The 16,319-nt window shown below is 44.3% G+C and overlaps 1 protein-coding gene across 27 annotated transcripts in view; it reads right to left on the minus strand.

Annotated features, from left to right (window-relative positions):
• The window catches only part of trol (terribly reduced optic lobes), a 623,238-nt gene that overhangs the window by 325,276 nt on the left and 281,643 nt on the right, over window positions 1–16,319 (minus strand). For 19 of the 27 annotated variants that reach the window (XM_075684186.1, XM_075684200.1, XM_075684199.1 and 16 more), the window contains exons 4-11: window positions 5,093–5,248; window positions 3,033–3,173; window positions 1,869–2,015; window positions 1,602–1,745; window positions 1,343–1,486; window positions 1,101–1,244; window positions 857–1,000; window positions 615–758 (exon numbers count right to left, since the gene is read on the minus strand). In XM_075684186.1, coding sequence (XP_075540301.1) covers window positions 615–758; window positions 857–1,000; window positions 1,101–1,244; window positions 1,343–1,486; window positions 1,602–1,745; window positions 1,869–2,015; window positions 3,033–3,173; window positions 5,093–5,248 — 1,164 coding nt within the window. The remainder of the gene's footprint in view (window positions 1–614; window positions 759–856; window positions 1,001–1,100; window positions 1,245–1,342; window positions 1,487–1,601; window positions 1,746–1,868; window positions 2,016–3,032; window positions 3,174–5,092; window positions 5,249–16,319) is intronic. The other 8 variants (XM_075684204.1, XM_075684207.1, XM_075684206.1 and 5 more) reach the window with 3 other exon arrangements.

Genomic DNA, 16,319 nt, shown 5'->3' on the forward strand with positions numbered 1-16,319 from the left:
AACACAGCCTTAAATAATTTCCCTTTTGCTTTCCTTGGGTTCATTATTGTTGGCTTCATATGGTTGTGACTAACAGAGGGTCATGATGGACGCTGCAGTAGGGAGGTGGAAATTTTCACCCGCTGAGGTTCTTTAACATGCACCTCAATCTAAGTACATGTGTTTTTGCATTCCTCCCTCACGAGAATACAGCTGCCAATGCTGAGAATAAAACCTACAACCTTGTGCTCAACAGTAGCATGCCATAGCCAACAAGGTGGGCAAGTAATAACATTAAGAGACTTCATCGCTCCATGGGCATGTAGATTCGATCAACATGCGCAAGTGCATTGGCTTACCGAGTGAGGATATGAACAAAAAGCCCATTAAAAAGTATGATCACCTTGTGAGCAAGCATGCTCACCAAATCCATCAGCACAATCAGGATGACTATAATTTTCCAGATGAGCCAATACATCGAAGACCATCACAAATAAACTGATTTGGACCACAATGGGCTCCTCTGTGATGAGTTGTAACTGCACAAAATTTGAGATAGAGGCTTACTAACGAAGAGACAGAACTTTGCTTTTAAGATACACCCATTTTGGGCCGACCACAGCGGAAGGGTTTACCTTCACTTGATGGACAATCGTGCTCATCAGTGCCATCAGCACAATCAGGATGACTATCACATTTTCCAGATGCATCAACACAATGACGACCGTCACAAATGAACTGATTGGGTCCACAATGAGATCCTTCATGTTGAGTTGGAACTGCACAAGATTTTACAGAGGCTTACTATCAGGGAAACAGAATTGTTCCTTAACCCAATTCATAGTTTGGTAAACAAAAGCAGCAGGTGCATGGTTACCTTCTTTTGATGGACAATCATGTTCATCGGTGCCATCAGCACAATCAGGGCGACCATCGCATTTTCCAGATGCATCAACGCACCGACGACTGTCACAAACAAACTGATTTGGTCCACAATGAGCTCCTTCATGATGAGTTGGAACTGCACAATGTTTATACAGGCTTACTATCAAGGAAACAGAACTGTTTAAGCCAACCAATGTTTTCGTAAACAACAACAGGAGTGGCAGGTGCATGGTTACCTTCTCTTGATGGGCAATCACGTTCATCAGTGCCATCAGCACAATCAGGGTGGCCATCGCATTTTCCAGATGCATCAACGCACCGACGACTGTCACAAACAAACTGATTTGGTCCACAATGAGCTCCTTCACGATGAGCGGGAACTGCACAATGTTTATACAGGCTTACTATCAAGGAAAGAACTGTTTAAGCCAACCAATGTTTTCATAAACAACAACAGGAGTGGCAGGTGCATGGTTACCTTCTCTTGATGGACAATCACGTTCATCAGTGCCATCAGCACAATCAGGGTGGCCATCGCATTTTCCAGATGCATCAACGCACCGACGACTGTCACAAACAAACTGATTTGGTCCACAATGAGCTCCTTCACGATGAGTAGTAACTGCACAAGATTTATTTTAAAGATAGAACCTTACTACCAAGGAGGCAGAGCTGTTTCTAATTAAGCCAACTCATGTTATGATAAATGACAACAGGAGTGGCACATGCATGGTTACCTTCTTTTGAAGGGCAATCATGTTCATCGGTGCCATCAGCACAATCAGGGTGACCATTGCATTTGCTAGATGCATCAACACAACGACGGCCATCACAAACAAATTGATTGGGTCCACATTGAACTCCTTCATGATGAATTGTAACTGCATGAAGGATTGCCACCAGTTAAGACAAGCATGCCAATCAGGTTCAACCAACCGAGAAAAATGCAATGGCTTCATTCTTCATGACTGGGGGCTGAAAGGAAGTGGCTCAAGTGTAGTTACCTTCTCTTGATGGGCAATCCTGTTCATCAGTGCCATCAGCACAATCAGGACGACCATCACACTTGCCCGCAGAGTGCACACATCGACGGCCATCACAAACGAACTGGTCAGGACTGCACTGGAATCCATCAGTGTGGTGAGGAGGTACTGTATAAATTGCTTGACGTTAGAGACGGACCCCTGACAAAGCGTGCAATTCCATACACTGACTCATGGCTATCACCAGTGCTCACAGTTAATACCGTTTTTAACCACACTAGAGCGATAAAGTGCTTCAAAGCTGAAATGCTCAACAAGCACTTTCAACCTTCAGCCACAACACAGAAGAGAGCATAGCAGGATGAATAGATAGATCTGACTGAGCAAATCAAGCAACTTTAGTCTCCCAAAGGAATTGGCTGTAGAGCTTTTCAATGATTTCCACCACCACGAGCAGGAGAGTCACGCACTTCTGTGCCATTGCAAGCAGGCCAAGCTGTTTCAGTCTTGCATAGCAGGAGTAATAACTGGATGTGAATAAGCAAGTTGGGTAACCTCAGCGCACAAAAGGAATTAGTTCAAGAGCTATTTGATGCTCTCTATAACCACAGACAGGGGAGTCATGCACATCTGTGCCAGTACAAGCAGGCCAAGCAAGTTTCAGTCTTGAAAAGCTGGCAGCCATTAGAAAATAGTGTATATGAACAAGGAGGTGTGTGAGGAGGATAAAAATCCGAATAGTCATACAAAATGATTTTTCAAGCTCAGAAGCAGCATCAAAGAGCCAATATATAAAAAATGCGAGCTTGCTGTTAGGAAACCAGCATGAAGAAAGCCAAATGCAAGTCACTGCTGAACAGGCACAAAAAACGTGTTGCAATCCTGAGCATAAAAAAGCCACTGAACAGTGCAGGAAGTAGGCCTTCACAATTTTGTACCTTATATTCCACAAGGCACAACAACACTAGGAGTATTAGTGGAAGCATCAGAACACACAACAGTGCCAAACCTAACAATGGAAAGGCAGCTGCATAAGGATGAATAGGAACCTGAGATTGTACAGGAGGATTCCAATCATGCATGAATTGGTACTTTTATTTGAGGAAGGCAGTTTCGTGCCAAAAGCAGTGCCATGTCAAGCGATTACAAATACATTTGATATAGAATGAGTGAAAAGTATTTCACCTGCTCTAGGGGGGCAGTCCTGTTCATCAGTTTCATCAACACAGTCACGATGACCATCGCATTTCTGGAATTTTTCTAGACACCTACGGCCATCACAAATGAATTGATCAGGCTTGCACTCAAATCCGTGATGTGGAGGACCTGTGTGCAGTGTCATGGAGGAGAATGACTAGAATGTGAATGTCTGTAGTTCAGTGCTGTAAGAAAATGGCTAAATGCCCTTAATTCAAAACATGTGCAACATAACATTTGAGAAACTGCCACAGAAAGAAGAAAATAAAGGATGGGGTAAGTGGCAAGTTAGCAGTTTAATCATAAGGCGAAATAGCTGAAATGAAAATGTAACAGCCTTCAAATGATAAGCACTCAAGTTTAGAGCAAAACAGGATGACAGTAAAAATAAATACCCCGTGTCCTTAAAAGAGCTCTGTGCTTCTCTGCTTAAACACTTACTATAACACAGAGACGAAGCAGCTTCGCTTGTGCGGTAACTAGGCCAAAAACTAATTAAGGCATATTTGACTTCTGAATTCATGGGACCAACATAATTACTCGAATTATTCAGCAGTCAAAGTTAAAAGAACCGGCATAAAAAGCATCTGAACAGATCACTGCTTTACTTGGCAGTATTTTTCCGATGTCAATTTGGCTGATGGGGGATCAGCCACATGGGCAACCCTATGCACCCAAATGTAATGCACACCATACTTTATTAAAAACAGCGTGCCTCCAATTCTGGCTATTACAAATGAGATCTTACCTCCACAGAAGTTTATTTAGTCATCAATCTCAAACAACTTTTTAGTGCTGTATACTGACTGAAACACGTCGTCCGCCGGTGCACAGTTTGATATCCCAGATTTATTGAACGAATCCGCAATCACTGCGAATAGGATGGTGGCCTAGACTAGCCACTCTGCCAATTCGCCCTGCGATGCTAGCAATAAATCTGCAGCGCTGAAAATAAGTGATGCAACACTCTTTCCGCTACCTTACATGTAAAATAAGAACTTATCAATGAGCCTTCGTAATTAGAGCCTGAAAGTGGTTCATCGTCACCATTCTGCGCGAGAAGTTTTGCTATGTCGTCTCGTAGCCATCTGGCCATCTTGTGGCAGAGCCAGCAGAACCTCTGCTCCTAGAGAACCTACTATTAACTTTTGTACCTTTCTCTATGTTGTGCTTGTGATTACAATGGCGATCATACTAGCTCCAACTGTGGGTCTTCGCTAACACTGTGAAAGCAATTTTGTATGTGACTAACACACACAAGCCATTTGTGTACCACTTAGGAATACGGCGTGGCTCAGAATATGATAAAAACTAATCGCTCATTGCGAGTTGCCATTTCCGCTTCGAAATCTGTCAAAGGTAGAGCAAAGAGCACCGTTTTAGGTGGGAGATAACATGCATTCAATGCATTAATCACTGTTTCCTAGCACCACCAAATCAGATGCGGATGGGCCAGTGGCGTAGCCGAGGGAGAGGGGGGGGGGGGGGCACTCTACAGAAGGCTATGCTGTATTATACAAGGAAGATTTTCGGAAGTTACCGTATGAAAGCTCAGGACTTGGAGAAAGGGACAACAAGAACCACTTCGTGTTGTCCCTTTCTTGAAGTCCTACGTTTTCTTGCGGTAACTTCCCAAAATCATGAATAATCAAGTGGCCTATACCTACACTGCTACAAAAATGGAATCAAATTAAATGAGAATTTATTGAAACCTAAATCTATATTTTAGTTATATTTGACTGGAGGTCCCAATGCAGTAATTTTCTAGGGACCACCTAGTGCATATTGTTGATATATTTAATTCATAAGATTTTTAGTTTTTCGTAATAGTAATCTGCCCATCTTGCTTGTTATACTTGATTTCCCTAACTTAACAATGAGCTGCCACTAGGTGCACGTGAACTTAATTCAATCAGTACGTAAAACATGACGGCAAGAGCACTCCGAGTGGCATGCTCCGCCCCCCCCCCCCCCTTCACACCTCAGCAGACATTCAGTGTCCTGCCTTCGTCGTCCGTTGTGATACAAGAGACAATAAAGGCAATTACCCTCAGGACCTCGTTCCCCACAGTTTTCTTCATCATGGCCGTCATTGCAGTCGCGATGGCCATCACACCTACGCGACGTTTCGACGCACCGTCGGTTGTTATCGCAGGCAAACTTGTGAGCTCCACAATGAATGCCACCGGGATGAGGTGTGGGCACTGAAAGCAAAGCGACACTCATTAGCAAATAAAATGCATGTTCGCCTTCGGCTGCGCAAAACAGCACAACATACAACAAATTGTACACATTTTGTAAAGCTGCAGAACATCAGGGTTGAAGATACATACTGAACACAGCTCAACTTTCGGATACATGGAATTTTTACTATTAAGGTGAACCGTTGTATTCTTGGCACTGCCAAAGAAGCTGTAGAAACTACTACTTCAGATTGCATCAAGGGGGTATGGAAGGGTAAACTTCCCAAAAAATTGAATTTGCAATTTTGGCGCAGAAGAATCGACTGCATCATGAGGAACAAACCTGCGGAAGTGCGACCTCGAGCGCCCACTCAAAGCAGTTCAAATGTTGCGTCGAAGTGTGCCGCGCGCCCTGGCGTTTAAAAATGGCGGGCGGAGTTCGGAGGCCAGTTTTTTTATCATTGTCGTTCGCGGTTTTATTTATTGATTTACTTCACAGGTTCCCTAAGGAGTATTGCGTGAGGGGAGGATACAGGGAATTAGCAAAAAAGAAAGAGAGTAAAAAAAAATTATACATTGTTAGCGAGTAAAAATGAAAGAACAAATATCTAACAATATAAATAACGCGATAAATGAAACAAAACGACTGTGTGAAGTAACAAAAAAGGAGTACCGAGAAATTATACAAATGGTAGCAGGTGAAAATGCAAGAACAAGTCTAACAATGTTAAAGCAATACAAAACAAACATTCAAACAAAACAAAAAGAAAAAGAAAACTATACAGCTTTGCGACAAGTATTTACTTAGGTGCGCTGTATGGTTTAGTTGTGATGAATTATGGAAATATGCGTAAGTGTGCTTTGAAGGATACTGGGTCAAGAATGTCAACTATGTCGTTTGGTAGGTTATTCCAATGCTGAATGGTACGTGGTAACGCGGAAGAATTGAAAGCATTTGTTCGGCCAAAGATACGCTGGAAACATGATTATGCAGACGCCAAGATGTACGAGATGGACGAGTGAGCGGCAGAGTGGATGGGCGCGTGCTATGGATTATTTTGTGAAATAGACAAAGCAATCCTATGGTTCTTCGCGATTCAAAAGATGAGAGAGATAAAGATGACTTAATGCTAGTCATGCTAGAGTCTCGGTGATAATCTGACAATGAAGCGGGCGGCACGGTTTCGGACAGATTCGAGAGTCGCAATTAGGTAAGCTTGCTGAGGTGACCAGATAGGGGCTGTGAATTCCAGCTGTGACCTTACGAAAGTCTGATAAGCAATTTGTCTGGTGAGGACAGAAGCATCACGCAGGTTGCGTTTAAGAGTGTCTTCGTTATGGCGTGGTTATATTTTGCTTGTGTGTTTGTTGCAAGTAAATGATTTGTACTGAAAGATCATATATTTATTAAAAGAAAATGAGACAACTACCTAATCGTAATTGTCACAAAGGAAACTCATACGGGTTCCTCGAAAGAAAAGCCTCACAGTTGAAGAAAAATTCGTCCTGGTCCGGGACTCTAACACGGGGTCCTCGCCATTGCGGGGCAGCGCTCTACCATCTGAGCTAAGCAAGCGGCTAGCAGCTGGCAGGGCGAAGTGGAAGTTTTGAACAACTCAAGGCAAAGGCAAGAGTTTGAAGTAATAGTCCTTTGTAGAAAAGAACTATTACGTCAAGCTCTTGCCTTTGCTTTGAGTTGATAAATTCCAGTGACTAATAAATTCGGCTTCGCCCTGCCATCTGCTAGCCGCCTGGTTAGCTCATACGGTAGAGCGGCTGCCCCGCAATGGTGGCGATCCTGGGTTCGAGTTCGGGACGAATTTTTCTTCAACTGAGAGGCTTTTCTTTCGAAGAAACCGTATGACCTTCCTTTGCAGCAAATGGTACGATTGTGTGGATGTTTCTTTTTCTCTTAATTACTTCTCTCCACCTTGCGGGTTTCTGCACGACTATTACGTCAATATAAAAAAAAATTATATTGTTGAAAATATTTCCCTTTATAGCAGATCTGCCGCTAGTGGTGCCGTAATTGTGTGTTTTGTCTGTTATTGTTCCCACTATTACAGTCGTGGTCGCCTCTGTTTCAAGTTTCAAACGTATTACTTCCCCAGAATGACACGATCGTCCAGAAAATAGAGCAGAAAGAACTCTCAAAGATAATTGGTCTTCTCAGCAAATGTCTTCACGGACGAACACAGAACACAAATGAGTTGCTCAACCAATTGACTCATCTGGCGCCGCTGCCCTAAAGGGCCCCTGAAACGGTTCGGACAAATTTTTTAGACGCGTAGGGTACAGCTAAAGTTAATCATTCGCGCGTCTCGGTAAGAGATCTACTGACGATTACAAGTTACCCTCCTCCACAGTCACGCATTTTCTCCTCAACTCGTTCGCCAAGTGATCCGGGCTAAGCTCCGCCTTCGCTGGTTCTGCGCCATGATGGCACGTCGTGTCGCCGACTTCCGGTTCTCTAGGAGCGAGCGCGCAAAACCTCTCCAAACACTCCGCCAGCTGCTTGGCAGTCGACCCCAACCGAGAGCTATCAAAGCAGCGTGCGTTGCGAGCAGTCTGTCGAAGCGCCAAACGTGTCTGGTATTCCGGTAACCACAGGCGAGCTAGGCATTTTGGCAGATGGCTGGAGGCATGAACCCAAGCTGATGAAGGAACTTTAGCGTAGACGTACGTGAGCGACCTGATCGGTCTGCACGGTCCAGCCACTTGTTGGCGCAGCGCTTAACCAGCTAAGCAAAGCGCTAAAATTGCTCTAACCAAGTGTAAAAATTTGAAACATTTATAAAAACAACGTGTTGATTACACTCTTGCGAAAAATTTGCATCAGCAGCAAAGAAGAATACATTTCGTTACTTCTATTGTGTATGGTTGCGCTCTGTGCCACCCGGTGGCTGCACCGGGCAGACCATTCACATTTGCACTTCTGAAGTCAAGCGGCCAGACTGTCCCCTTGCAATTGCGTTTGCCCTAATACCAGACTCGCGAAACGCTAGTAATCTTCCGGTGTATTGCGACGGCCGCAAACGCGCAAATCCTGGCGCCGATTGGATAGCAGAAGTCCGATGCGCAGCAGCCACTTCGCTCGTCTGCTGCCTTGCAAAGGGAGGGACACGATGTTGCAGCTTGACGTATTGCCAGTCGCTAGGTTTTCAGTCCACAATGCAACAAAGTCGAATCGTAGTGCTCGCGAAAAGACCGAGACGAACTTTGACCGCGGAGCTCTCGTCAAAATGGAGCACGTTGTAACGCAAGCAGACGACGCTTGCTGTGTGCTGGATGTGCTTAAGTGTAGTCAGAAATTATCCTTGTGCATTCTCTGTTACTTTCTTTCTATAGAAACAAATGAACTAACATTCCAACCATTATGAACATCATTTGTTCACCATAAAGGTGGAAAAGTTATCGATGACACGTCCTGGGCAGCCAATCGGATAGCTCGCCCTAATGAAGTCATATGGGTGATGTAGCCATATGGGTAGAGGCGGCTGAAAATTCTGCCGAGCACTGTGCTGCGATCGGCAGCGATGTACATTTTTAAAACCTTGTAATAAATTACACTCTTTACGCGGAGCACTTAGATGCGTCAATTAATGATCAGAAGAAACTACTCTTACGACCCAGTACGTTTCAGGGTCCCTTTAATGCCCTAAGACAAAATTTGTCAGTGCTTACACATTGAAGACAGTAACTAACAATACTCTAGCCTACTACAACGACGGTAATTCTGCACGAACAGCTGTTGTGGAGGCCTTGGAATTGTTCCAGATGTGTTTTGTAATATTGCCCTCGACAGCATGGACAGAGCGTGCTGACAGGGCAGAATTCTATGACTGCAGAGAGCAAGGAAGAACGACGGATAAAAAGGAACCCCGAGAAGGGTTTTGGAGACACCTGCAAGGAAGTCAGCAGTGAATTATATTCTCCTGGGGCATTTTGAGCATGCACAAGCAGTATCCGAACATAAAACTTTATTCTTCTCAAATAGCGTTTCTTTATGAATTTCTCAAATTCAATGTACCTTTTCTCAGACAGTATTCATCCCATACCACTGAAACTTTGTACACATGTACTACAACTCTAAATACTCTGAAGTACTCATAAATACTCTGAACTAAAGAAATCTGATATGAATATTTGTTACACTGCTTTGCAAGCACGTGATCATTATAAACATTTTTAGCTCTCATTCTTTGGCGCTCATATATCTGTTTTCTCTTGTCATTTGTTCAATTACACCCCGGCCCTTACTCAATGCTCCCCTTGGGGCCTGTAATTAGGTACTTTGAAATAAATAAATAACACTGACAAAAATTACACTGCAGCCGTTTCTAAAATAGGACGTTAGAACGAACATGTACAATTTACCATTTAAGCTTATCGGCCCCGAATACTCAAGTTTCAGATATTTCCTTGGTCAATGTCCCGCTGCTAAATGCCACATCTTTAATAATAAGATGAGCCGACAGTCATCTGGTGAGCTAGTTGTAATGATTCACATCAATATGGTGCAGATATAAGATATAGTTCTGGCACTTGGGCCCCGGCTAGCTGGACAGTTGAGACCTGGTCTCGCTGGTCTGAGCTGAGCAGCAGGGTGTCCCACTGGTTCAGGTTTTGAATTTTGCGGCGCCCGAAAGGAGCCACCTTCGAGCATGCCCATAGAATATGTGGCAGGTCCGCCCTACCCTTACATAATTAAAGTTAATCATCATATTGCCCTTGATAGAATCTGCTGCAGGCCACCGGGTAAGGATACATGGTTGCTTGCAGGAGGCGCCAGGCTACCGCCTGTTTCTTGGTTAGCTCTGGATGACCTGGTGGGTGCCGGGCCCTTCCCAGCCGATACTAATCGGCGATTTCCTTGTAGCTGATCATGCGGTCTCCTCGTTCCCGGCTGGGCTGGCACACATGCTCGGCGAGTAAGTCCTCGAGCTACGTTGCGAGTGGCCTCGTTGCCGGGGAGAGAGGAGTGCGCGGGCACCCAAATAATTTGGATCGTCCCGCGATGATCACTGTTTAGAATTTTTTGTTTAGAACAGCGAATGCTATTGCCGATTCCTCCACAACTTCGGGGTTGTCCGTTTTCACGGTCACGCTCGCTTGGGTTCTCCGTCCACGTCTACCGTTCTACATCATGGTATCTCCTCTCAATGTTCCACGCCCTTGCCTCTCGTCGCTCCTTGTGGTGCTCCGGGTGCATATTCTTTGGCAACTGAGGAATTTTTATGTTCCACCTCGTCTCTAATGGAATGAAAAGTTTCGTGCCGTATTGTGTTTCGTAGTGAATGTTTAGTTTCCGTAGAATGTGGGGCTCTGTGCGAGTCTTTCGTACTGGGTGGTGGTGTGCGCGTCGACTAGTTCAAGCGCGTTATGTAACCCCAATTCTAGGAGTTTGTCGTGGGTGTTGTGACTGGCATGCCAATTGCCTGCTTGAACACTCGCCTGATGATGAATTCAATCTTGCTTTTTTTTTTCTGCCACGCCAAATGTTAGGTACGGTGCCATATAGACGATGAGGCTGTTGACGAAGGCCTGCGCAGTAAACGAATTAGGCCGACTTCCCTCGAAATTATTTTTTCGTTGCTTTGCGATGTGAACAAGTACATAAATACACTAGTTTGTACATAATTTTCCTCTTTGAATAGCGAATAGAATGAATGAATTGGGGTTCTACATGCCAGAACCACGATTCGATTAGGAGGCATGCCGTAGTGGGGGACCCCGTATTAATCTTGACCACCAGGTGATCTTTAACGTGCCCCCAATGCACAGGATACGGGCGTTCTTGCATTTCGCCCCGATCGAAATGCAGCCGCCGCATCTGGGATTTGATCCCGGGATTTGATCGTGCTCAGCAGCGCAACACCATAGCCGCTCAGCCACTACGGCGGGTGAATAACGAATAGAAGTTGGTTTCGTAAGCCAGCTCAACAAATACTCTTGGCCCATACAGTAAAATATTTGCACGGAGTACGTAGCTGATCTGAACAGGGCAATTTTCATCAGAAACTCCGCTAAAGTTAGCCCGTGGCTACTAAAAGCTTGTCTGCATTACATGAAGCATTTTAGGCAGATCGGTTTCCATAGAATTCGCCAAATGATCTTGATTTTGTATGGTCCAGACACAGTCCAGTTTCCCAGACAAGACCGTCACCGTCCTCCGCCTTGTTTTCAGTTTCACATATGCTCAGAGCGATGTAAATTTGTCCGACATATGCCAAACATTTCGTCTGCGTCTTCAAGAGACGTGAAATGTAAGAGCCCAATTGTTAAATAAAGTAATTAAAACGCGACGAGCTGCAGTGCCAGGCAATATACTCCTGGCCCACTCAGCCCTCATGTATTCAAATGAGGTGCTATATATTCTGTTCGCTATGACTGACCCATCCACTGGTGGTACGCATATTTTTATGCTGAATTGAATGAATTATGGGGTTTTACGTGCCAAAACCACTTTGATTATAAGGCACGGCGTAGTGGAGGACTCCGGAAATTTTGGCCACCTGTTTTTTTTTAACGTGCACCTAAATCTAAGTACAGGGATGTTTTCGCATTTCGCCCCATCGAAATGCGGCCGCCGTGGCCGGGATTCGATCCCGCGACCTCGTGCTCAGCAGCCCAACACCATAGCCACTGAGCAACCACGGTGGCTATTTCTTTTTATGATGTAGAGACTCGTGTGACTGCGGTGTGGTCTTTTCGAAGCAACAAAATTAATGGCTGCATATTTCAAGCCCACAATTTGCGATCGCCGCACCGTCCATTCGTCAAAAATCAGTGAAATTCTATTGCCGCATTACGATTCAAGCACTTAACAAAATCATTTGGCGGGCATCATTTTAATTGAATGAAATGGTCGCTGCGATATTGAACGCAACGTTTTAGTGATCCCTTGTAGCAATGTGTTAACCACTCCGAAATCTGCGGTACGAAGAAACATGAACGAGGTGGCGCGAGATCATTCAGTAGTAGGAAAGAAGATATTAACCGCTCATATGATACAATTGATCTTAGGCATATAATTGCGTGACCGTCGCTTAGGTTAAGCGGCCATCCTTAGCTGTTCCCTAGGTGCCCTTTTATTAAGTTGGCATCCCACTATACACCGAAATAATTTTGCCTCGACAGCGAATTTTCGAGCATTATCTGCTGTAAATGGGAAGAGGAAATAGAGTATTAGAAGAGGCTCATGTGTAACATTGCAGTCGCTAGACACGGGACGTTGTAAAACTTGAGTTGCTGGTAACCAATAGAAAGTAGGGAGTTCTAGAATAGGGGCCGCAAACGTTTTGGGGCCCCAAATAAATAACGTCGAAGCCACTACTACGCATGCGCGAGACGCGAACTGCGTTTGGGTTTTGCGTTGCGCATGCTATTTCACCGATTCAGCTAAGGAAGGAAGGAAGGAAGGAAGGAAATCAACTTTATTCGAGGTCCTGCAGGCCACGAGAGCTTTGGGCTCTCATGGAGTGGGCGTCTCCCACGACGGAACGGGGGGCTGATTTTCCTGGCGGCGTCGTGGACCTGCTGGACGGCCCAGAGTTGGGGAGCGAGTTCTTCGCTCCGGATTGCTTCTTCAAACTTGCGCTTGTCCTGTTCGTAGTTTATGTGAGCTTGCGAGCACGGCCAGAATAAATTATATACGTTAAGGGATCTATTGCAATTGGTGCAATAAGCTATTCTATATTCAGCTAAAGCCCCAAAAGATTTGCGTAAACAAACATGGCGGCACCCATCGAAGCGACACTAAGCACAACTAATTGCTTGCTACTTACAGAATAACCTCTGAATTGTTATTAAATGCGAATACACTAAAGTCCAAATTACTATTCTTATGATAAAATGGTATATTTTATTTCTATAATAGCCTTTTTTGATGCCGTAGTGGCGCTGTAAGCGCAAGACGCTGTTTCTTAAAGACTTTTTTTTATTGTTTAACCTAGGTAGGACATCAGGCAGTTTAATAGCAAGAGCTTGGTGACGCAACCCACCGCCCCGTTCCAAAGGGGACGCTCTAACCTCCATCCATTCATTTATCCCAGCTATCAGCAAACGCAAAGCCCTATTCTATAGTGAACTAGAATATATTCACCATAGAGTTTCTCACTACATTACCTAGAGGGAAATCTGGCGCTGCTGCGCTGTGGTATGCATGGGAATGCCGGTATATTGTGGATTCGGATTGGCATCGTTCTCGTAGAAACAGGACACCTTGAAGACGCGCTTGGCAAGTACCGTTCCGTCTGTCACATCCGTCTGTCACAATGATTCATTTTCTACTAGAACAGCACATGAAAAGCTGTTTTAGCTTTATTATTACGCGAAAACATGTTTTGTTTAACTATGAGAACTTGTTATTGTGTGTACGACTACATGTTACGTAAAAAGTATCAGCGGGCCGCTAAAGTTGGAGGACAGACGACAAGGTTCACGCTCGCTTTGAAACAGTTGGTCGTCTGTTCTTGCTTTTCTTCGCTTGGTCATGCATGGTGGGTGAGTAAAGATGTAATATGCGTGAATGGAAACATTTTATGAAGATTTTACTTTGAGAACGCGTTATTTGCGTAGCCATATCCACGTTTTAGACGAAGCCTTTTACAACACCAGCCAACAAGAGCCTCGCAGACACATATACCGTCATTCCCATGACGGCACGGTGCCCCCTTAAGAAACTCCCATAGACGGTGGCGCCAGATTACCCTCTAGGTGTTATAGTGAGAAACTATGATATTCACCCCTGCATGCCCCCAACGCTAAAACACGCAAAGCTCTTTGGTGCCCGTATTCTACAATTCTCTAAGTTTAGTTTAGCGTACGGAACTGCAGCGTACGCTAAGTAACACACGGTTTTTTAGTTTTAGTTGGCCTGCGAGATCTTCGGATCTCAGAGGCCATATGCCGTCGTTGCGGCTATCTCCCGACTGTAGCAATAGGTGGCGCTGACATCTCAATGTTCTTAGTGTTCCTGTATATGCTCTATATATGCTCCCTGCTGGAGCATATACAGGAACACTAAATGTTCTCTCTCAATGATATTTCAATGACATCTCTCTCATAGCAAAAGGGCGAAGAGATGCCGGGAAATTGAAACATAGGGCATTGTGGGGGTACAACAGGTATGAGATACTGAGAGGTATTTGGAAGGGAGTAATGGTTCCGGGGCTTACTTTCGGGAATGCGGTCCTGTGCTTAAGAGCAGAAGTTCAGTCGAGACTAGAAGTAAATCTGAGAGCTGTTGGAAGATTAGCACTAGGTGCCCACGGGAAAACCACAAACGAAGCAGTACAGGGGCATATAGGCTGGGCATCGTTCGAAGCACGGGAAGCTCAGAGTAAAATCCTATACGAAATATGCCTGAGGAAATTGGACGATAACAGGTGGGCAGCTAAGGTATCTAAATACCTATACAGAAAGAATGTTGACTCACAATGGCGGAAAAGAACTAGGAAGCTAACTAGTAAGTATGCCAGACACGAGGACGGAGAAAGACAGCATTAAACGACAGGTTAAAGAAGCGGAAGGTAAAAAATGGATAAATTCAATGGAAAAGAAGCATAGTGTGGAACTATATCGATACTGGAAACAGTAGATCAGAAAGGAAGCATTTTATGATAACTCAAGAGGCAGTGCCCTACTCTTTGAAGCTAGGTCTGGATGTCTTAGAACGCGGAGCTATAAAAAGAAATTTAACGAAGAAGAAGACATGTACTGTGTGCGGTAAATCTAAAAATAATAGAACACTTCATACTAAAATGTGATGGTATCCATCCCGATGTCGATGCAGGCACAGTCACGCTTCCGGAGGCCCTAGGGTTCAGAGATAATAGTCATGCAAATAAATATGCGGTGGAAATTAGCAAACGGAGATTGGAGGATTGGCGGCTCAAAAGCACAGAGGTGCCATAAGGTTAAGAGTGTAAGAAGACGTATTTAAAGAAAATGGCGAATTTTAATTACTTACAACAGTTAAACAAAAATAAAAAGCTGCGCATGGTGGCAACTGCCATCACCCCGTTTCAAAGGGGAGGCTCCTACCTTCCATCCATCCTAGAATGCACCTTAGAGACTCTGAAGAGCCGCCAGTGATTGAGAATTATGTTTGGGAAGGGTTCAACAGAACTAAGTCGGAAAGAAAGGGAGGGGGAGTCTGAATGTTCATCCATTAGGGAGGCAAATGGAAAAGAGTGAATTCAAATGTGAAGAGCATCTTTGGTTATCTGGTACGAGTGGAAAGAAAACTTGGCTGGGCGTACCGTATTGGTGGACCGGCAATAATTGCACAGAGAAGAATCAAGAGTTAATGGAATGCGTAAGTGCTGATATTGAGGGTTTCAGGAATGATGCTGAAATTATCCTATTAGGTGACATGAATGCCTACATACAGGATCTAGATGGCTATACTGACAACAACGGGAACTCAATGCTAGATCCTTGTGAGCAACATAACCTCGTTATCATGAATACAGGGCCCAAGTGTGAAGGGCAGATCACGTGGGAAGTGGGAAACTGGAAATCGACCATTGATTACTGTCTGATAATGGAAGGAATTTATGATAAGTGGAGAGAAATGGTCAGTATAGCAGAAAGAGTATAGCAGCATAGGGAGTGACCATAAACGCATCATTTTGAAAATGCGATATGTAATTGGCAAAGAGAGGAAGTGGAAAATTTGAAGGCTGAACAAATAACAAATACCGTCACAAGAGTCGAGGAAGAACTTTGCAAATGGCCTAGTAAGGAGCGGGAATATAGTGAGCTTTTAAATCTAATAATGACAGAAATACGGAAAGAGAAACAACATGTTTCTTGGAAAGCAAAAAAAGAAACTGAGAAGCTGGTGGAACAGGGAGATACGAGAAGCGATCGCCGAACGACAGAAAGCATCTCGAGAGCACATGCAGGCAAAGAAGGCGCATTTGCTGCAGGATGAAATAACCAGTAAATGGGAAATAAACCGAGAGAAAAAGCTTATGGTTCAAATACTGGTACGAGGAAAGATAAAAGGTGAAAGTGAACATTGGTTGTCAGAAATACATGAGAAAAAGAAGGCCGCACCTAGAATATTTTGGAACCACATAAA

This window comes from Dermacentor variabilis, chromosome 3 (assembly GCF_050947875.1).
Source record: "Dermacentor variabilis isolate Ectoservices chromosome 3, ASM5094787v1, whole genome shotgun sequence".
Classification (NCBI taxonomy): Eukaryota; Metazoa; Arthropoda; class Arachnida; order Ixodida; family Ixodidae; genus Dermacentor; species Dermacentor variabilis.